This window comes from Silurus aristotelis (genome assembly GCF_946808225.1).
Source record: "Silurus aristotelis genome assembly, chromosome: 7".
NCBI lineage: Eukaryota > Metazoa > Chordata > Actinopteri > Siluriformes > Siluridae > Silurus > Silurus aristotelis.
Window position 1 is genome coordinate 25,799,181 of NC_139580.1, and position 23,241 is coordinate 25,822,421.

Consider the following 23,241-nt stretch of genomic DNA (forward strand, 5'->3'; position numbering starts at 1 on the left):
GAACTCTGTGTGTGTGTGTGTGTGTGTGTGTGTGTGTGTGAAGGTCAGAAAATATTGAATAAATTCAACACGATTCACACTTTTCAATATTCCCATTTTATTAAACCTCTTTTAACCGACGTAACACTGGATCTTTGGCGTCCAACAGCACTTTTTGTTCAACGAACACCTAACCCCTATTTAACTAATCACTTTACTTCACACTTCTTTACTTGATAAAAGATGCTTCTCACATAAGCGGATAAGGGGATTTTTGCACATCCCTGCTTTGCCCATACCTTTGATTTCTTCAGCACTGACCCAGCAGTGAGATCACCAAAAAAACTGGCACAGAGTCACTAATGTACGTTTTTATCCGTCACCTTACACTCTGGTAGCTTCTTGAATTTCATATGCTTCAGTTCACCAAAGCGTCTTAAGACAACCTAAAATGCTAATAAAATACTAGAGAGATGTGTTTCTCAGACGTCTACTGCATCGTAATGGACGTGGGCGGGCAAAAAACAACAACAACAAAAAAAAAAAAAAAGAAGAAGGCAATGGGGGAAAAGATTAAAAAACAAACAAAACCAGGCATCTATGAGCAAAATCAGACCACCGGATATACAGTGACATCAAAGAAAAGCAGATGTCATTCTCTCCCTTATCATAACCATGGCCCTTTTTTTTTTTTTCCCTCTCCCATAAATTGCCTCATTTACATTTTTATATCAGTAACAGTGTTCTGGGGAAAACAAAAAATACATTTCATTTTCAATCCGATTCGAAAATCGGTGTCTTCGAGGACTAACCAGGGTTAATCGTACAAAGTGTAAAATAATAATAATAATAATAATAATAATCATAAAAAAAAAAAAATACATAAACAGCACCAGAGGTGAGATTTTAGTTCGTGTTTGAAACGACGGCAATCGAAACCACGCCGAGCGCGAAATGGATACCATTATTTTTTGTCAAGAATTCGCTCCTTTTTTTGTTCTACATGAAAAGCAGTCCGACACTTGAGCGAGTCTCGAAATGACTCGGTAGAAAGAAGAAAACGAGAAGGTGCTTCAGCAGTTGGTTTGTCGAAAAACAAGGGATAAATATTATATCAGACAGCTAAAAGCGGGGAGATTCTGCAAAGGGGGGCAAATTTGACCCCGGATTGTTAAAAGAGACGCCGTTTTCGCCACCGAATAAAAACAAACTAGGTTCTGTGCTTTTGCGTTTTTATTATTTTTTTTGCCTCAAGCACTGAAGAGCCTAGAAAAAGCCCACATGAAGGTTCTTTCATTACGCCTGCGAGTCGTCGAGCACGACACCTGCGTGAAGCAGGGATGGATGACTGGGAAGTACTCGGAGCTTCAGGAACAGACAGCAAACTTATCTAGCTTTAAAAACAAAAAAAAACAAAAAAAAAAACAGCACGCTTAGCTTTTCAAGTCATTTTCTCGAATTGGAAATGCTACACTTACCGATGAGACGACCTCATGCACAGTAGTACACGCACGCACGCGCAAGCACATGCCCTCTGTTCCGTGATTAAGCAGCGTATATACCTTTCAATGCGAGTTCGATTTGCTGGTTCGAGGCGGTTCCTTTTTTTATTTTCTTTAAAAACCGCCTGCCAGCTGCTTACAGATATCCTACTGTAGGTAATTCAAGTAATATTCTTCAGCGTGGCTTGTTTTCGATGTTTGAGATATGTCTCGACAGTCGTTCCCCATATCGAAAGACTGCAGAGAAACCAAGGTGTTTAGTGCAATCAGACACTAGCTGCCAGCATGAGCATGCTGTGACTGGTAGCTTCGAAATGAACCGGTAGCATCCTCGGCTGAACACAGGTGAGCACGAGCAGCATGTTTCATTAAAAGGGGGTGGGGGGCTCTGACTGATCTCTGAGTGATGAAACTTTTTGTTGTTGTAAAAATTACATTTTTCAGGTAACAAATAAAATGCGTTTGCCAATATGCCGATGATTGAAACCTAAACGTCATTTAAAAAAAAAAAAAAAAAAAAAAAAAAAAAAGGTTTTAAAGTGCACCTGGGCTACTTCACGCTTACGTTTGGGTGGAATCTACTGCTGCGATTTTAATCATCTTCTGCAAACCAAAAAAAACTGTGAACAAATAGTGAATCTGATTCCTCCTGGATTAACAGACAGCAGTGAAATGTTCTCCAGGTCCTTAAACTACATTAAAATCCATCGGGCCTATTAAAGCAAGCACGTATTTCTGCAGCCATGCCTGGAACTTGACCGGTGACGACGATGGCTCCTAAAGGAGAGGTAAACCGAACTGCATTAGAGTTCTGTACCGCAGTACGAGGACGACTCAAGTAGAAGCCCTTTCTGGTGATGGAATGCTCGAAAGTCTGAGACACGTTTCGAAGGAAGCAAAACTACTACAAGTGCAAAGACCAAGTGCAACAGCGATGGCTTTCCATGAAGACATTCCCCGTGAAATATGCTCTGTAGAGAGGCTGCTGTCTCCTCCGAAGAGAGACGGAGTGGAAATTTGGCACTCTTACTTCTGCACATAAGGCCAAAGCAGAAGGAGACAAAACTCAGGCACACAGGTCCACCTCAGGGGCTCAATTCTGTCAGGTTCTGACAAAAGAACCTTTCACGTCTTGCCAAATCCAACCTGCTCTGCCGGCGTACGTGTAGGACAGTGGGAGGAAGCACTATCTGCTGTACAGGTCGTCTGGATAACTTCTGCTGCTACTCTCATTGTTGTTGCTGTTGTTGTTGTTACTGATGCTGGCCGAGTACCCACTCCTAGAGGTTGGATCGGGCTCTTCGTTCGGACCGTCCTCCACCAGGACCTCCACAGCCGGGGCCTCGAACACTACCGCACTAGGGCCTGAAGAGTGAACAGCAGATGACCTAAAGGGGATTTCTGATAAAGGAGTGCTGCCACGAGACACAGAAGGTGCAGGATTGTCTGAAGTGTTGGAGGGGAGTGTGTTTGGTCTGGTGTTGAGGCTGTTTTCTCCTGAAGGTGTCGGGTTACTCGCCTGCGCTGCTCCTGCCGGTGTCTGTGAGCCGCGGTGAATGCGGTGGCTCACCACTATGTTGTTGCCGAAGCCTCCCATAGAGGCCATGGTGGTGCTGCGCTCTCTCTGGACCACCGCCGTCATCCCGCCTTCAGCCATCAGACGCCGGATCCGCGAAAGAGCGTCTTCACCTGGTCCAGGATCCGACTGGGACTCAGCTGAAATGCCAAAAGAGGAAATATAGTGTTTCAGTACTGCTTTACATTTATATTTATTTTTAAAGTTCAGTACTTTAGCACTGTCCATTTTACATGGAGTGCTTTGTTTGCATTTAAATTTTTTTTGTTTTTATGAATAATGAGTTATCGGCAAGAACGACCCAACTGTAAAATCCGCTATCGGTCGACCTCTACTCCAAACGATCCCCCCCACCTCCAGTCAATCAGTTTGACTCTATTCAATCATGGGCATCTGTGAACTCATGTATGCATAAGATGGTAAATCAAGGCTTCTGGTGATGAGGCTTGAACAGCAGTTTAAAAAAAATTAAATAAACATGGTAGGCTGCCTTCACATGTCTCAAAGCGAGCATGTTCGGCTTTCACCTTCTGTGATTAGTCGAACTATGCGAGATCACTTGCGGGTGAACAACTTGGGTTGAGGGGGGGAGGGGGGGGATGGGTTGGGAGAAGAATAATAAGATATAGAAAATATATAAATACAAGATAGAACAAACGCATATAGGCATAAAGGTACCGTGGTTGGTGTTGGATGAGTCAGTGTGAGTACTGGGATCGTGGGAAGCAGCTCCATGAGCCAGTGTGTCTGCTGGCTCACTGTGTGGGAGTGTCTCTGCACTGGCAGTCTGCACTTCACTACTCTCTGCCACTGAGAGAAAGACGCTACATTACATCTTGCATTGCATCGAAGCCTGAGACAAACACTAATTCTATGATATAAGCGTCTTAAAATGTTTACGATGATCCAACATAATTGTAAAGTCATCTATAGACCGTGTCACTGCTGCTGCGTACTTCATTATTTCTTCGTTAAAAGGAATACAACAAAACAAGACTATAAACATTCCAAGATTCTAAAAGGTGCTGTTCAGACAACACATTGAACAAGGAGACATTTATATTTCATGAATGTAAAATTGAGATGATGAAGCAGTGGGTATGCGCATGTCTCTTACGGTGCTGTGGTGTGTGTGCGGTCCGAAACGCGCTTGTCGAGGGCAGCTCTCTCTCAGTCTGCGTCTCTGCGTTCTGCAGACGCACCACGGGTGTCTGCGTGCCCTGAGAGGTCACTGATGGGGCGGGTTGACGAGGTTGCAGCCCTATAGCGCTCATAAGTCCCATGTCTCGGTCCAGCCGCCAGCCAGACCTGCTTGTCCTTCAGAAAATGATCATATTGATGCAAATACAAACTCATTATACAAATCGGTAAAGGTTTGACGATTCATATCAAAAGTAAGGCTTTTATACGGCTTTCCACTTACCGTTCCACTCCGCGTGTCCGACTGCTACTGCTGGCGGTGAATAAGGGATCTGAGGTCTGATCGGTGCTGCTGTCTGCCTCGTTGCGGTAATCGCTAAAAAAAATAAAAGGTCGTGTTGAATGCAATACGCTTAAACCGCAAACTGTATAACGGTTCTTTCTTTCACAGACTTAAATATGCAGACTTTCTGTAATTGTTTTGATCGTATTGAACATCTGAAATAATGATCCTAACGTGTTACGTTACAATCTGTGATGCATGTCAGAATCATGTTTTCCATGTGTTTAGGTGCACGGTTAGGGGGTTCTGTACAGTGGCGGCAAAGGCTGCCTCGAGACGCAACAACCAATCACAGCTGTGCAGATCGAGTCTAGCACCGATCTTTTGGCAGTGCTGAGAGTCTGCTCCAACACAACTTTTGGCCATGTCGACACGAATACGTTTTCAGTTCGACGAAAATGTAGTTACAATCCAAAGTGGATACATTTGAAAGGTGCCTCAGTGTGCACAGTGAAAACGGAGGCTTTAGAAAATAACAGCTCGACGTTTCATAGAGGCGGTAAGTTAATGAACGCTGAGGGAAATGACGCAGGACAAATCGTCTTGCGTTTTCAGACGTTACGGTGTGGATGACCGACTTCTGGGAAACGTTTTAAAAAATGTGGACGCAAATCTTTTTTTTTTGGACGAAAACACCGTTTTAAAACGTATCCGGATTAGTGTGGACGTGGACTCGGTTTAATGAAAAATATTTTTTACAAATACTTAAATTTTATATTTCGGAAAACCGAATAGGGCGATAGCAGGGAAATCCAAATATTTTTCAATACTCCATACTAATCCAAGCCTAGAAATCACATGAATGAAAGTCCATACTTTTTCATACTTTTCCAAAATGCATAGGAACCCTGTACATTGTAGAATCAATTAATCATAAAAAACAAAAAATAAACAAACAGGATTTAACAATGAATTAATGTCAACTTTCAGGCTTGTTCTGAATAAAGCAACTCCAATGTCCTAAAGACACACAGTTTCCTGCCCATAATCATGACAGCAACCTGATATACAGTGCCTGCATCAGAGACGGCATAGGAGCAGCTAGAAGATAATCAATCTTCCTTTCCCTTGAAGTCACTTCAAAACATCCAGACACTTACACAGGTCTGCAGATGACCAAGTCTCCTTTGCTGGTCCCGTAGGCCAGACCCATGCCAGGCTCGGGCAGCCATCGTGCGGAGTTAATGCTCACGTGTCTGCGCTGGTCTGGAGCCATGGGGTACACCACATTATACACCATCTACCCAAAACAGAAGCGATAATTATATAACTCAGAGCATGCAAATAAAAATGTACAGTTCACACAATTGGTTTCGGTACTCATATAGACCCGCACCCTTATGGAAGTTTCTCCTCCGTGTGGCTGCTGCAGACGGAACACTTGTGCCACCATGTGGTCGGTGGTAGGATGAAGCAGGATCCTTCGCGAGGCCAGGCCCACCATGACGTAGCAACCCATTGGAGACAAGCTCACAGAGATAGCATTGGGTCCTGAGTATATCGCAATGAACCAATCAGAAACATCAGACCTGATTTACTTTCCAAAATAATTTTTTTTTTAGCAGTATTGTCACCATCGCCCTGAACAAAAAAAAAATCTGCATACATGACATTTCAGATGCTCACTTACCGAATCGCTTGGTATAGAGCATCTCTCCCAAATTGTGAGGAGCAAGAGAGTAGACAGCAAGGATGCCCTCGTCTGGAAAGCCCCGCTGGCTGCTTGGTATAAAGACCGCCAGAAGCTGTCCGTCCGCCGATATATCGCAGCTAGCATCGTTATAGATCTTACAGTGTGGAACCAGCACGTTCACAGAAGCTTGAGAAGTCAGGAGGCCAGCGAAATAAAATGTTTCATGTCAGAAAAACAAAATCGCTTGCGGTGCAACGAATCACGAAACTCACGGATCGTTATTCGCATTAGCAAAAGTGGGGAGACGAAAATAAAATGAAAATGTTCATATCTAAGCAATAACATTATGCTTCACCCAACAAGATCTTCATACTGGTGCTGGTTTCAGAGCAGCATTTATACGCTCTGCTTCCACCTTTTGATTTACTAGGGATAAAAATTACCGTTGCTGATCTCAGGCAGATCAAACTTGGTGAAATCCCACCACTGCAGTCTGTAGGTAGTGTTGGCGATGTTACTGGCGACCGCAGACTGTCCATCACCGATTGAAGCACCTGGAATAAATAAATAAATAAATAAATAAATTATATAAAAAATACACAAAATTCACTTTGTTTATTCTTTTGCCACATTTGTTTGCAAAAACTTGTGTCTTGTAGAAAATATGTACCTGCTAATACTCTGTTAATTGAGGAGTGGGTTGCCAGGCCTGACTGACCTCTCTCATGGAAAATACCAGCATAAGGAAGATACTCCGGCAAGAGGAACCTTCTTTTATGTGGGAGGGGGGAAAAAAAACGATTTAGAGAAAAACTTTTTATTTCCTCTAAAAACTCAACGAGTAAATAGACGAGGCTGCTAAAGAAAGAAAAGAGACCAAACCCAGTGCATATTTACTGACCGCGGCACAAAGCGACCGAGGGAGGGGGCAGACATTCGTGCATTGCGGGGCATTCTGTGCCTTGTGCGGTCTCCAGGCTCCCTGCAAATAGAGAAAAGTAAATGATTTAAAAGTGTACATCGGATACAAATTGGAGTTTTTAACATATTTGCATCGGTGAGAATCGATTTATTTGTAAATGCACTTATAAAGTGACCAATAATTCGTGACCAATATATTATATGTAGATAGCACCACTGCTGCTACGTAAATATGATGTATCGCGACAACGCAAAGACTGAGGCGTGTCCTGAGAGTCACGCAGAATACAATATTGACATGCCAGAGGTAAGGCTGCATCTTCCTTTAGACACAACAGGAAAAGAACGTCTGGTGTTATCTAATCTTTTTTGCCCTACAATGACCTGTTTGTGAAAGGGCCATTAGGAGTCATTTAAGTAAATCTGTCTGATCCAAAGAAATAAAAGCAAAAAGCTATTTGTTCCATATTGAATTGCATAGCATCATATTGAATCGTATCTTACCGGTAGCTGCTTTAAATGTATTTCTAATGTAACATAACGTAAAGCAATATTATAACAATTTCAATAAGAAAACAAATAATCCCCATTTTTTGTTTCATTTTAAATGACAAATTGCTCAGTCACAATTTGCGTTCACCAAATGGAGGGTGTGGCCATGATCGCGTCGATATTAATCGCGGCCAGCAAAGCTGACAGTTACACTTACTCTATATCCTCGTAGTCGGCGTCACTGCCCTCTGCAGGTGTGGCGGAATGATTGCCGGCCTGGTTGTCGGAGGACGTGGATAAAGTGCGCAGTCGGTTCTGTAAGGAGCGCTGACGAATGCTTTCTCTTCTAGACAGATACTGAATCATCCTCTGGGCGTAATATGCCGCTGGAGACAACCTGCCGAACACAAGGCGGTATGTGAAGTGAAAAAGTAGTTGATTTTAAGTCACCAGAGCTTAAACCACACAAATATGCCCATACCTGGCAGGATCTGGGTAGATTGGATGATCGCGGGAACCGGACATGTCGTACCGGGAGAAAGGAAAGAGTGATGACTCCAGAAGCCTTCTGAAAAATTAGAAAGTATATAACAAATCTTGATTTTTCCCTACACGTTTTTTTTAATACTGAACATTCAACTAACGAGTAGTAAAAGAAACAATTAAACGTCCTCTTATGACTTATAAATCCCAGTAATAAATACAAGTTATAAGATTACACCCCACCCAGGAGTCTAGGGTCAAGGTTATGTTTAGCTGCATTAACTGGTACTAACTGGTACCGAAATTTAACCGAACCATAGCTTAAAAACAGGTACGTACCAAACTGTGAATTTTTTGTACTGTTACACCCATATTAAGGGATTGGAAATGTAAGGCAATTAACAACATCAGAATGAAACTAGTTCATACGACATCATACAATGTTTAGAAGGAGAAGTACTGAAGTTTTAATATAATAATAATAATAATAAAATAAGTACATGTAAGATTTCAGTGAATTAAAAAAAAAAAAAAAAAAAAAAAAAGATTAATCTTTGGAAATGACATTTGGAGGATAAAACTCATGCATGCTATGATAACAAACCTTCTGAGGGAGTCTTCGTCAGTGTTATCCACAGGCACGTCTGGGTTTAAGGCTTCTTGTGCTGCTTCAGTGGAGGGAGTGGCTGTGGCCTGCTGATAGACTCTCTCCCATTGGCCTGTGTCCTGATTATATACCAGGCCCATAGGCTGTTGGCTCTGCATAGGCTGTTGGCCTTCTTCTGTAGTATGCGCTTCTTCTAGCGAACTCTGTGCAGGCATCTGCCAGTGAGGCCCATCTTGAGTTGAGGCAGAGGAAGCTTGGCTTGAACGCTCCCACCGCTGGGTGTCATGGTTAAAAGTGAGCAGATTGTGGCAAGAGCGGCAGCGGTTAGGCTGGTTGTGGGGTACGCCGGAACTGCTGGTGCTGTCCGCGGTATATGCGGGGTTTCGATGCGAAGGCCCTGCTCTTTCTGAGTCTACGTTGCTGGAGAGCATGTCCTGCATGGGACCCTGTGTGCCTGCTTCCCGGCTAGAGCCTGCCCTCTCCAGGTCCTGCATGCGCTCATATTCCATGAAGTAGCGGCTAAGGTTGCACTGGAGGACGTTGCGGATGGAGGCTGGGTTGTTCCGTTGAGAACTGTCATAAAAGGGGTGGTGACCACTATTGGTTCCGTCGCTGACTCTGCCTTGCCTGGGGTCAGTGCCAGACAGTCCGAGGCCACGGCCCTCGGTGGCCGATGTATATATGGGTGAAGAGGAAGAGGATGAAGAACTGTCCGTATACCTGTGCAAAGAATGTAGGCCCACAGAAGAGGAGCTGGTTCTGGGAGGGGGTATGATCCCCCTTCCCACAAAGCCCACTGCCGCCTCACCCAGAGTAGCTCCAGTACCGGTGCCCAGCAAGCTATTGGACCATTCGCCACCTGGCAACCGAGCTGAGGGCTCTGTAGTGCCACCCAAAGCCATGCTAGCTCTGAGAGATGACAGGCTTCGGTGCACCGAGCTCCCTGTAGTGCCGCTATGCACGCTGCTGAAAGCTGAGGGCCTGTCTGAGGAAGGACGTGATGGGTTGGGAGGCTGCGAGTGTACGTGAGGCTGAGAGTGGGCGGAGTCTGTAGACTGCAGAGCAGTAGGGTTCTGAACATTTCGAGACGTGGCAGCACAGCGACTGCACAGGCAACCAAGCCCCAGGTGCTGAGTGCAGTTCTGCTGAGGAGGTCGATCTCCTAACTCACTCCGCCCTGGATACTGAAACAGAGGCATGCTGGAAGGAGGGTCGCGGGGTTCCGTTCCTCCAGAGGAGCGAGACGACAGAATGTGCAGGAAGTTGTGCAAAATCGGAGTGCGGCGAACAGGAGGGGAGCGTAGAACAGAGCGCTGGCGGAACAAGGCCATTTCCATGCTGTCCATGGGAACATCGGCGTCTTCCTCGTTCTACAAAATAAAGTTTGGGGGACGTCGAGAGCAGAAATATTTGTGTTTACTATGTTTGCACTGATTACAGAAATACACTGTAGAACATGAAAACCAGACTGGTGCTTGTGCATGGGAGAAAGAGAGCTCAGACAAAAACATTATGGACTCAACTGTGAACAGTACAAAAAGCAAATCAAATCAGGAAAATGTAAGTGTTTGCACCTGTTGGTTGGTCGGGTTCACGATAGCCGTCAGAAGATTATGGCCAAGAGGATCAAATCGTACAAGCCTGCAATGAGATATATATGTGTACAAATGATTAACAAAGGACAAATTACAAGTTGAAGCTTAACCTGGAGGATCCTAAAGTAATCATCCTACCTGACACGCTCGGTCTCGCTTCCGGTCTTGACTACAGCGAAGGGCTCGGGCCGACTCCAGTCCCAGAAGTGCAACTCGTTGTTGGTAGCAATAAGTAGCAGCTGGGCGGTGGGGTGGAAGGCCAGGGACGCGATGGCTATGTTCCCTTCTGTGAACCAGCTCTCACTCCCGCCCTGCATAACCAGGACAATTATATTTCTGTGGAAGTTTAGAATTTTTCTGCCTACCTACTCCTATTTAGAGTTGCAAAGGGGTGGAAAATTGGGAACTTCATCTTGGGAATTTTGGAAATATTCCAAGTTACAAACTTGCTAAGAATTTATGGGAATTATTTAAAGATCTGGGGAAAGTCATAAAACTGTATCAAACATAAATATAAACCTTTTGCTTGGTCATAAGCTGACATGCATGCAAACCAATACACACATACAGGTGAAACTATATTAAATAGATTCATCACACACAGAGTGTTTATTTCTTTTCATCTTGATTATTATGGCTTACAGCTAATAAAAGCCCAAAAATCAGTATCTCAGAAAATTTTAATATTACTTAAGACCAAAAAAAAAAAAAAAAAAAAAAAAAAAAAAAAAAAAAAAGATTTAACACAAATGTTGGACTACTAAAAACATGAACATATACAAACTCAATAGTCGGTCGGGGCTCCCTTTGCATGAATTACTGCAGCGGCAAGCAAGGCGATCGCTCTGTGACGTGTTATGGAAACCCAGGTTGCTCTGATAGCGGCCTTCAGCTCTTTTACGTTGTTGGGTCTGGTGTCTCATATCTTCCTCTTTACAATACCCCATAGATTCTCCATGTGGTTTAAGTCGGGTGAGTTCACTGGCCAATCAAGCAGAGATACCATGGTCCTTAAACCAGGCATTAGTACTTTTGGCAGTGTAGGCTGGTGCCAAGTCCTGTTGGAAATTAAATAAGCATCTCCATAAAGCTGGTCAGCAGATGGAAGCATGAAGTGCTTTAAAACTTCCTGGTAGACGGCTGTGCTGAACTTGGACTTGATAAAACACAGTGAACCAATACCAGCAGATGACATGACTCCCCAATCCACCACTGACTGTGCAAACTTTACACTGGACCTCAAGCAACTTGGATTCTCTGCCTCTCCTCTCTTCTTCCAGACTCTGGGACCTTGATTTCCAAAATTTCCTTTTCTTTCATCTGAAAAGACGACTTTGGCAACAATCCATTCTGCCTCATCCAGTCCTTTTTGTCCTTTGCCCAAAAAAGACACCTCTGACATTGTCTCTGGTTCAGGAGTGGCTTGACACAAGGAATGCGTGCGTCAGTTGTAGCCCATGCATACGTCTGTGCATGGTGGCTCTTGAAGCCCCTACTCCAGCTGCAGTCCACTCTTTGTGAAACTCTTGAATGGGCTTCGTTTCACCTTTTTCTACCACATCTTTTCCTTCCATTCAACTTTCCATTAATGTGTTTGAATACAGCACTCTGTGAACAGCAGCTTCTTTAGAGATGACCTCCATGTGCAGGGTGTCAATAATCATCTTCTGAACTGTCAAGTCATCAGTCTTCCCCTATGATTGTGTAGCCTGAACCAGACTGACACACCATTTAAAGGCTCAGGAAACCTTTGTGTGATTACAGTGTGACACCACCGAGTCTCCAATATTGAACTTTTTCCACGATATTAAAATTTTCTGAGATACTGAATTTTGTGTTTTCATTAGCTGTAAGCAATAATCATTAAAAATTCAAAGAAATAAACAATTGAAATATATCAGTTTGTGTGTGCTGAATCTATATAATATACGAGTTTCACGTTTTGTATTGAATTACTAAAATAAATCAACTTTTTAATGATATTCTAATTTATTAACATAATTAATTTTTTTATGACATTTATATATTTTATTATTTCTTAAATTTAAATATAATGTTGCAAAGTTTTAAACTTAAATGTATGTAATATTTATGTAATTTATGTAAATGTTATGAAGGAATGCACAGTGCATTTAGAGGGCGTGGCCTCAGCAGCCCTGCAGTACGTGTGCTGTGTGCATGTGATTGATAAATGTGCAGGTCAGAAATTCACCTGAAATTGCATCGAAACTGTTTGTTTTAAACGAGATAACCCATTAATTCCATTAATACCCATATATTCCTATTAATTCCCATTGAAAGTTTCCAGTCTTGAAAATTCCTGGGGACAAAATTAACATAAGTGACTGAACTAATCATCTAACTAACAGTCCATACAGGGTTGAAGTGAGTGTGCTGGAGCTGGGAAACAATGGGTTGGGGTCCTGTGCTCTAAACAGGAGAGTGGCTGCCAGTTTCTTCCCTTTAATCTGTAGTCCTTCTCGATATTTACTATTTGATTTCTTTTTCGCACAAAAAAGTGTAGGTACGTACATGCAGGTCCCAAATGCGCACTTCTCCATCAAGGCACCCTGAAGCCACCAAGCCTGGAATTGTTGGATGGAAAGTCAAACACCATGGGGTTCGGCGGTGACCCACTAAAGAGTGCAGGCACTTTCCCGTTTTCACGTCGGTGATGTAAATGTTATGGTTGACATGAGTGGAAGCCATAAGATTCCTAAAAGAGGAAAATCATTACGAGAGGTATTGAGTATTTTTTCCTAGTCACTTTATCAATAGAACCCAGAACCCATACCCTGAGTACTCTACTACCTACCTGTCTGGGCTGAAGGCCAGCAAAAAGGTTGAGCGAGGATTATCGGGCAGTTCCACTTTCTGCAGAAACACAGTCAGAATCTACTCAAACCAGTACGATGTAACATTTTTTGGCAACACGTAAGTGCATTTCTTCGCCTTTTTTATTTTGGTTAAATTTGGTGTACGTTAATTAACGCAACACTATTGCATCTATCGATCGTGGGTTGAAAAGACTGAAAGGTGCTCCTGATGTATAACCAATACCTGACTCTGCAGTTTCATCCATCGTGTCCTGTCCTCCACGAGCTGCTGCAGGAGCCGCTGGGATCCCAAAATTCGAGCTCCGCGCTCTCGTCCCGACAGGACCAGCACCGCATTCCTGTTCTGCACAGCCATCTTTCAGTCTCGGTCTCTTGCACTCTCTCTATAGCAGACTGAGGGCAGCTCAGGCCTTCCTCATGCACGGATCAGTTGTTAATAAGCCGCATATAGGCCATGCATACTACAAAGAGAGGAGGGATTTTTAAACATATAATGACCAGTAAAATGCAATCCAACTCGAACTTCAAAAATAAAAGACATTCATTTTAATAAAATCCTAACAAACGACACCTGAACCTTATTTCATCTTTCATCAAATGCCATTCACCTAGAGGATTTAAACCACTTTTCCATTAAATATGAAATTCTGTTCGGTGTGTTAATTGTCTTGTTCTATTTCCCCGCTGCAAACTGCATAGAAAGTAAAGTTTCACAAGAAAACCAAGTTCTAAAACCAAAATAACACCTGACCATCAAAACAAATTGCGTGACTTTTCCTAGACAGTTCAGATGCTTCACAGTTAATGCAGAAACAACATTTGAGGCCCGAAACCCTGACAACATTCCAGCATGACAATGCAGCTGTACACAAACCTTACTCCATAAAGCCATACTTTGCCCAAGACTGGGGTTTACAAACCCTTGTATCCTCACAACAAAACCCCAACCTCGATTTAAACCACATTAAACACTTTTGGGATGAACTGGCTCACTGACTGAACCCCAGACGTCATCATGTAAAAGAAACAAACACAAGCATCGAAACGGCAAAAACGAAAGCAAAGCTCTTCCTAAAAGAGTGGAGATATGAAACTCTTCACTGGTTTGCATTATTATGTATTTTTATGGTACTTAATCAAATCAGTATATTCAAAGCAGTTCATGTGAATCAGCATATTTGAAGCATATGTGAGCGCAATGTACTATTTTTTTTGGTTTAGCTTCTGAAAGAGGTGATTTGTTCAAAGTAATAAATGTGTCAGAAGAACGAGTGGTCATGAATGGGCCAAAGTCTGGACCATGAATAAATTATGTCAAAAAATAGAGATGTATGGGTTCTGCCTAATCTAGTTATTCGTAGATTTTGGCAGCGGATGAGGTAATAGTTGGAAAATAAAGAAGTCGAAGAGGACAAATAAAAAGATTGCGCTTTGTTTTTTGAGTGCTTCCATGGAACTGTCTGACTTTGTTTCTGCTAAATAAAGTCTCTCATCTGTCAAACCAACCAGGGATCCTGAACTTTGTTTATTTTGGTTAGCATTTTAACTTTTATTTTATTGATTATTTCATAATTTTGATATTAAGGGGCCATGACTGAGGTCCTAACACCAGCAAAACGAGGACTAAAGAGAGGACCAAAACTCAAAAATGCTCAGTGTGACGCTCAGGTGTATGGTTTTACACCACAGAGAGAAAGGCTTTGATTGGTCACATATACAATACAGCACATTGTAACTCTTTCTTTGAGATCCCAGCAATGTTAGAAACCTGGGGTCAGAGTCCATGATCCCCTCGCCCCTGGAGCACAGAGGTTTAAGGGCTTTGCTCAAGGGCCCCAAGAGTGGAAATACTGGGGATTGAACCCCTGACCTCCTGAACAGTACCCCAGAGCCTTAACCACTGAGCTTTCAATCTGACCTTAACCACTACCAATCAACCAAGATCAAGAGCTTGTGGTTCCAGACCCAAATTCAATCCAATTCCCAATCTAATGGATTGATAGATGAAACATGTGGCAGCACTGAAACCTCCAAACTATTTACTTAAACCTCTCATCCCTGCTCCTGTTCTATGGCTGACCATGTGTTCAGCTATATTTATATAAACTGGTCTGAATGGTTCATACACACACACACACACACACACACACACACACACACACACAGAGGCTCCACAGACTGTCTGGAAACTGCGTCAAATCCCTTTTCACACTATTTAAAGGGCTGACTCCTGAAAGATTCAGATGAATAAATAAAAATATTATCAAATATTCTCCTGTCTGATTCTGGCTCGCAATCTTTTGATAGTGATAGACATTAGCGTGCCCGCCCAAATATGGAAACTGGTCGGCAGCTAGCTAGCTAGCAAAAAAAAGAGGAGCTAGCAACAATCAAGCTACGGGGCGAAGACGCTAGTTTAAATAAATACAATTAAATATAACGTCATGTCGACGTCTTAGTATTAATATGTAATATGTTGTTTGATAATATAATATAGAAACCGGTCGAATACCTGTTTTCTCGTCTTTCGAGTGAAAAGTGTCATCGAAGGCGCAGCTCCGAACTCGCTAGCTGCCTAGCTAACAAACCAAGCCGACCTGGCAACTGCGCTTCTCTCTAAACAAATAACGACGATGTCACACCACATCCCACACAGACACCGGCTCCCATTCATCTCCTTTAGAGAATGTCACAATCAGACCGGGTGTTTTTTGTTGAAGAAATTCACATTTTTCTACTGGATCCGAATGAAAAATAAGAATAAAAAAACGTTACTAGCTTATGGGTTTGTGGACATCTTGACGTCGCCAGGCATTGTAGTCGAGCTCAGATGCTGTACATAGCTGTGCCAGGCAGACTAATGGAACACAGAGGGCATGGATTCAAACAAACACAAATAAACGAACACAAAAACAGATATACATTTATTTATAATAACTACGATGAGTGGTGTATATTTAACACTTTTAAAGGTGTAAATCAATTAACCACTCAACCCATCTATCTATCTATCTATCTATCTATCTATCTATCTATCTATCTATCTATCTATCTATCTATCTATCTATCTATCTATCTGTCTGTCTGTCTGTCTGTCTGTCTGTCTGTCTGTCTATCCGTCTATCCGTCTGTCTGTCTGTCTGTCTATCAGATATAAATGTATTCTTATATTTATAATAACTATGATGAGTGGTGTATATTCAACACTTTTAAAGGTGTAAATCAATTAACCACTCAACCTATCTATCTATCTATCTATCTATCTATCTATCTATCTATCTATCTATCTATCTATCTATCTATCTATCTATCTATCTATCTATCTATCTATCTATCTATCTATCTATCTATCTATCTATCCGTCGGTCGGTCTGTCTGTCTGTCTGTCTGTCTGTCTGTCTGTCTGTCAGATATAAATGTATTCTTATATTTATAATAACTATGATGAGTGGTGTATATTTAACACTTTTAAAGGTGTAAATCAATTAACCAATCTATCTATCTATCTATCTATCTATCTATCTATCTATCTATCTATCTATCTATCTATCTATCTATCTATCTATCTATCAGATATAAATTTATTCTTATATTTATAATAACTATGATGAGTGGTGTATTATGTGTGGGTTAATATAAAAATGATAAAATAAAAAATAATTACATCTACTTTCTCTCATATTTAATACACTTTCTCTCTGTGTTATGTAGCTGGAAAAAGCCCACATTGGAAACCTGACTTTCAGTGTGAATGCACGTTTGTAATTCGATTGACCTTCTGTCAGTCATTCAACAGACACAATGCCCCCTGGCATCCTCACTACAAAGGTATGAGTTGTGCGGTTCATTAATTATTCAGCAGCATATAGGTCATACATACTACAATGGAAAAGTGATTTTCTATTACCATACAATGATCATCAAAATGCAAACTGGTACCAGAACTAAAGAAAAAAGTAGTAAATAAAAATCTAAACTGAACCTATTTCATGTTTCCTCAAATGTGGTTCATGTTACAGACACAATGCCTCTTTACATGTTCACTACACGGGTATCAGTTGTAATTGGATGTCTCAGTGAGCCTGAAAGCGATGTAATGACAGTATTTGGGACCAGGATCAGCAAGCATAAAGAACAATAAATAAATCATTCCACTCTTACGCATGTTGATTTCATGTCGCTCTGAAAACGAGAATGTTCGAAAGGTGAAATGTCAAGAGGGCATTTTCTTTTACTTTTATTGATTAGCAGTGGGAAAATACATAGTTATGGCCATATGCAACATTTGAGTGTGAAAACTAAAAGTTTTGGCAGAGATAAAACATATTGTAGGTTACAATAAACTAGAATATATTATATACATACTGATTAAAGTTTTCATATTTTATTTGCTGGTCATTAAGAATGTATTTGGTGTTCTTTACTTCTGCTTTGTTTTATCCATCCATCCATCCATCCATCCATCCATCCATCCATCCATCCATCCATCCATCCATCAATCCATCCATCCATCCATCCATCCATCCATCCATCCATCCATCCATTCTTTAATTCTGCCATTCACCCATGTTTGGTAAATCCATTAACCTGTCCAGCCTTAGAGTATATCAGCACCCTCCTGGGAACATTTAGCTCATGGCAAAAATACACCCTGAATGGGACACGCTGGAAGGGACATGTTAGAATGTTGAAACAACCTCCCATCAAAGTCATTCCAAATACTGGAAATGCTTATGAGTAAGTTAATGGCATGGTGACTGACATAAATAAACATTCCTGGCCAAAAACATTTATTTTTCCTTCGAAGCTGCTAATAATATAAAACCACAGACGCTAGAACATCTGTATTCAGAAAAGGTGGATAACATGAGCATTAGAACAGTATGCAATCTTCAATATATTTTTATACAAAGAAACCTCACATTGACTGTCATTTTACTATAGTTACATAATAAATAAATACAAAAAAATAAAATACGTAATTAATTATGCGTTGTAAGTTACACCACTTACCTATAAGATATAAATAAGACATACAAGCAACATGAAATTATTGCACAAAACTTTGAAAAATGCCCCAGCATAATGAAGGAACATAAAGTATTAGTTTGATAATACATCACCAGTTACAATATTGGTTTCTGTCACTGACCGACAATATTTTAACAAATCAACATTGAATGTGCTTAAAGTGCATGTTAATATCTGCATTGTTTTCACTATTTTGGAAGTATGAAGTAACATTGCTGCTCAAATGATCTTCACAATGTGTGACGGTATGTTTGAGAAGAACAACGCTTAAATAATGGAGAATGTTTCTCAGGTAAAATATATACGTTCTTCATTTGGATCAGTGCATACTGCTTTGATGTGCACAATGATTCAGCCTTTGAAAGCAAATTAGCAGGTTCCTTCCTCTCAAAAGTCTTTTTGGTGTGTCTTTAGTTGTGCTTGGCCCGGCCTCCTTTAAGGTAGCTTTTCCAGCGTTTTGCGTACTCTCTAAAAATGGGACTGCTGTCTATTGAGGACAGCAGCTGCAGTTGGTTTATGTGAGTGGTGTGGTAGTCCCAGCGTGCCAGATTTGGTGCCACACCCAATGTGAAATGCCTCAGGTCATATACAGTTCCAGAACCTGTATCAAACAGTGGCAGCATGGACTTAAGAGACTCTAATCCTCGGCTGAACAGTACGCCGGCCTCTCGGCCGAGCTTGTCCCCTGCTATTTCAGCCACGTCGTACAGTCCGATCAGCGAGTATATGAAGCCGTTGAGAACGAAAGAGCTGGGTGTTGTGGGGTACTCTTCATACCAGTCGTATTTGTTCATGAACAGAGCTTTCACACCATGCTGCTCCGACATGCGCTTGAAAGGCGCAGTTGCGCGCATGGCCGCGCTGAGGTACACAAGGTCGTGTGTTACGAGGTACGCCCTCACCAGCGTGGACATGGCTTGTCCCTGTGCCATTGCAGAGTACCAGCCAGACTCCAGTGTCCTAAAACCTTCCCCTAACTTGCGGGCCACTCTGATGGGCCATCCACCTCGCTCGTCCTGGTTGCGTAGGAGCCAATCGCTAGCAGCAAAGAAGGCAGCCATGTGAGCTGTGGAGGAGATGGTGATGTTGCTGATGAAGCCTGAGCCACGCAGAACCAGCTGGACCAAACGTCGAGGTATGATCCGTGTCGCCTTCACCACTTTAGTGTTAGACAAACCAACTCCCTTACGTAGGTCAGTCACCAAGTCTCGGCTCAGGGTATTCCACACTGCCTGGGGTCCAATGCCGTAAGTGACCTCCCTGTCCTTGAAGGCAATGAGAAGGGAGCTGGTGATATAGTGAATGGTATACGGAGGTCCCTTCTCTGTCGTCTCCAACACCACTGACACGCTACCATTTGAAGTGAACTTCACATCAAAGGACAGGACAAAATCCTTGGCGTTGTCCAAAAGCAGAGACACACCTTCTGAATTTTCTATAAATGAAAGAAGCAAAAAGACGTAGATAGGAGTATATCAAATAAATCATGTTACATTATAGTTTAACTTGAATTCCTTTCATATTTAGACAGTTCCTTTCTCAGTTGCTTTTATAGCATTTTTCAGATCAGAAACGAAATTCGCAAAACTACTTCCACATCATGGAGTCACTTGTTCACATCATAAAAGCATTTTTTTGCTGCTTCGAACAAATTGCGAATGCTTGGGTCCATTCATTTGATTGTTGGTGTACAATTGACTGCTGTTTCCTACATTATCAATTGTTTATGTCATGTGGATCAAAATAATTTATACTTGTTCTTACCTGAATAGTCTTAACCCCTAAAACATCTTGGCATCAGTTCAGTCACTGAATGTAAAATGTCTAAACCAGTTGTCATATATCAAGCTAAAATTTAAACTTGTGTGTCTTAAATTGATAGATTTATTTAATGATCACGAGTGCGACATCAGCTCGACCAATGATCAAGTAATTCTCTAAAATAGGTCAAAGGTGAATCTTGTAAAGGTGAACCTTTATTTGCTGATCAAATACAGACGGAGTAAAGCGCAGAATTACAATTTCTGAAAATGGCTGAACCACCAGGAAACGAACTAACACTAGTACAGTACAGTAAAAGTGAGAATCCTGTCCGATCTCATGCAATCAATATCCCACATACAATAATGTGTACATTTGTACTGTTGTAATTCATAAATGCAGTACAGAAGAAATTCAGCCTTGCGCCTTTTCACTCAGGAATTACTGAAACCGTGTGCCGTCATACTGACAACATGACTAAACATTTTGACTGATGTTGTTTGCTAACAATGACAAGATGACGTGTCATTCTGATGGCAATGAGATGTTCTCTGACACAAATAAATACTTTTCTGAGATTACTAAGGATTTTGAGAAAAGTACAGGCTTTTGCAAGTAATCGAATTTATTGTGCTGTTTGTACAAATTGGTAAAAAAAAAAAAAAAAAATGCACTTACTGGTTTGAAAATATTAAGAATGATTCAAGGCCCCAAAGCAACTGAGAAAAACTGTAATAGAGCATTTACCGGGTGTGGTGAACTGGTAAATAGTGGATGCATGTCCTGGATCATGGAGCTTGGCAATCAAACAACCTTTAGGGACTGTCCAGGGACTGGGGCTGCTCTCTCGTTCTTCCATGAAGCCATAGGTCTTTATGGTAGGTGGCTTCTCTGTAAGATTCTTACTGTAGTGACTTAGTCCATACTGGGCAATCTGGATTGGGTAAAAGTAGCCCTGTGGACCCCATTGTGTGGAAATGGGCACACCTAATTTGAACGAAAAGAAACAGAATTCAAGACAAGCAAAATATAATTTATCGTCATAGATGAACCCCTAAATATCCCCCAATGCTTGAGCAAATAAAATAAAAAAAATGTAGTTACTACTATTACAGTTTTTCTTAGTTGCTTTGGAGTATTTTGCAAATTGACATTCTTTATATTTGCAAACCAGTAAAGTGCATTTCTCAAAACAATTAGTGCAAACAGCACAACACATTGAATTTCTTGCAAAAGCTTGTAGCGTTCTCAAACTCCTTAATTCATCTTTTTTGTTTCAATGAACATCTCATTGCAATTAGAATGACAAGTCCTTTGGTCATTGTTCACAAACGAGAGTCTCAATGTTTGGTCATGTTTTCAGTATGATTGCACACATTAATGTATTTGGGATATTGATTGAAGGAGACCGCACAGAATTTGCATTTTTACTGTTAATTTCCTGGTTATTCACTCATTTTCAGAAATTGTAATTCTGTGTTTTGCTCTGTCTGTATCTGCTCGCTAATTGAAGAATCACGAGATTCACCTTTGACCTATTTCAGAGTACTAGTCGATCATTGGTTGATCTGACGCCGTACTCGCCCTCATTAGTGACATTTAAGATTCATCTCACAATTCTTCAATTCAAGAGACATTTACAAAAAAAAAAAACCCCGGGTCTGATGGAAATTTAAGCTTGACAGATTCTGACAACCGATTAAACAATTTTGCATTCAATGACTTATGCAATGAACTGATGCCGAGATGTTTTGGGGGTTAAGGTGAAAACCGGTATGAAATATTTTGATCAACATGACATAAACAAATGATAATGTAGAAAACAGAAGACAATTGTTTGTCGATTAAATGAATGTACAAAACAAGAAATTGCTTTTATGATATGCACAAGTGACCTCATGATGTGGAGGTTGTTCAAGTAGTTTTGAGAATTTCATTTCTGATCTGAGAAATGCTCCAAAGCAACTGAGAACATCTGTAATAAAGCATTACGACGGTTATAAAGGTTAGTACTTTTCCATGTAATGTCTAAGACTAAGATCTGTGAGATCTCTCACATACCTTCTACTCCACTGACGCACTTCACGCGGTCTCTCACCTCCACATTGTAGACCTCGAATGACATGAAGACCCCATCAGGATGATAGGGTTCTCTCTGGGCATATACGCGTGAGTAGCTGTGAGAGAACTCAAACCTTTCCGTTCCTTCGTACTGTACCAGACGCCCATAGACATTGAAGTATTTCTCAACCCAGCTGAAGGGAAGGTACACCTCGTTTCCTTCTCGCCGGCCTTTGATCGTCACGTCCTCATTTATGAGGCAGTCGATCTGCTCGTACTGAACCGCTTTGCCAACCAGGGGCACTTCAGCGAGCTGCCTGTGGTCCTCGTCTTCCTCTATGGTGGGCGCAGGCTCAGGTTGGGGCCTGGTTGGAGGATGCACAGCCACATCACTGGAGCACTTGTTCCACAGCACAACTGTGATTAGAGCAAAGACTGCACAAAGGACGATCAACGGTTTGTGGTTGACTCTCGCCACCAGGCAGCGCATCCTCACATCAGAGCCATGCACAGGTGTGGGATGAGACACGAAGAATCATCTTACATGACACCGAGCTGTCTCGAGGATTCCTTTAGGATGCATGACATTTTATTAGGCATGTGGTAATCAAAAAATTTGAGAATGTGACAATTCAAACATGTTAGATAAAAAGTAGGAGTACAATCTTTTTTATTATTTCAGGGTCAGTAAAAGGCTACAGTCTGCACAATATACATGCATAATATACCAAAGATGAAACCATACAGGATTGTATTGACTCAGGCACCGTTATATTAATAATTGGGAGGATCTAAGATTGTATTTGTTCACGTGATTTGGACTGCAATAGAAAGACAGTTGAAATGCACCATAAAAAAAATTATCCTAGAATAAAGTAGCACCTACCTGCATATGTAGTCTCAGACACAATACATAAAACATTTACTTATAATTCGTATCTATTTTCCAATAAACCGGCAAAAAAACATGGGAGCAAACAAAGCTCTTATAGCCCTTACCTGCGCCACTGTACATCCAGAGTGACACCGCGCTCAGCCAATGAAAACGCATAAAGCAATCACACCAGCCAATCAGAGAAAATCACGAGGTAGGCGTGGCTTAAACCAGCTTTATTATAAGGGAAAAGCCCGGATTCATACTTTCAGGCTCAATGATATATTATCAATTAAGAGTTTGAATAGGTTGGATTTTCCAATTAGATTTTGCATCAAAATTTTTTTTAAATATATAAAATAAAATATTCAAGAAATGTGTGCAATTCCAAACTACGTCACCAGAG

General features: G+C 41.5%; 2 protein-coding genes across 6 annotated transcripts; both read right to left on the reverse strand.

Annotated features, from left to right (window-relative positions):
• Positions 1-73: 73 nt before the first annotated feature.
• Positions 74-15,954, reverse strand: ambra1b (autophagy/beclin-1 regulator 1b). 4 transcript variants are annotated; one of them, XM_083547392.1, is made up of 19 exons: positions 15,884-15,954; positions 13,332-13,569; positions 13,087-13,145; positions 12,804-12,987; positions 10,410-10,582; positions 10,251-10,317; positions 8,674-10,046; positions 8,068-8,154; positions 7,804-7,983; positions 7,075-7,155; positions 6,844-6,944; positions 6,617-6,727; positions 6,171-6,359; positions 5,877-6,031; positions 5,641-5,780; positions 4,481-4,573; positions 4,175-4,374; positions 3,736-3,867; positions 74-3,197 (listed from the first exon to the last, which is right to left on the reverse strand). In XM_083547392.1, the coding sequence occupies exons 2-19, from the start codon at positions 13,461-13,463 to the stop codon at positions 2,668-2,670; spliced, it is 3,987 nt and encodes a 1,328-aa protein (XP_083403518.1). In that variant the 5' UTR covers positions 13,464-13,569; positions 15,884-15,954; the 3' UTR covers positions 74-2,667. The 4 variants fall into 4 exon arrangements, with proteins under 4 accessions (XP_083403518.1, XP_083403519.1, XP_083403517.1 ...); XM_083547393.1 differs by having other exon boundaries at positions 8,068-8,151; positions 15,621-15,930; XM_083547391.1 differs by having other exon boundaries at positions 15,621-15,930.
• A 1,354-nt stretch (positions 15,955-17,308) lies between these two features.
• Positions 17,309-22,992, reverse strand: glcea (glucuronic acid epimerase a). Of its 2 annotated transcripts, none has more exons than XM_083545752.1 (4): positions 22,961-22,992; positions 21,962-22,531; positions 20,648-20,887; positions 17,309-19,574 (listed from the first exon to the last, which is right to left on the reverse strand). In XM_083545752.1, the coding sequence occupies exons 2-4, from the start codon at positions 22,449-22,451 to the stop codon at positions 18,550-18,552; spliced, it is 1,755 nt and encodes a 584-aa protein (XP_083401878.1). In that variant the 5' UTR covers positions 22,452-22,531; positions 22,961-22,992; the 3' UTR covers positions 17,309-18,549. The 2 variants fall into 2 exon arrangements, with proteins under 2 accessions (XP_083401878.1, XP_083401879.1); XM_083545753.1 differs by having other exon boundaries at positions 22,848-22,972.
• Positions 22,993-23,241: the final 249 nt, after the last annotated feature.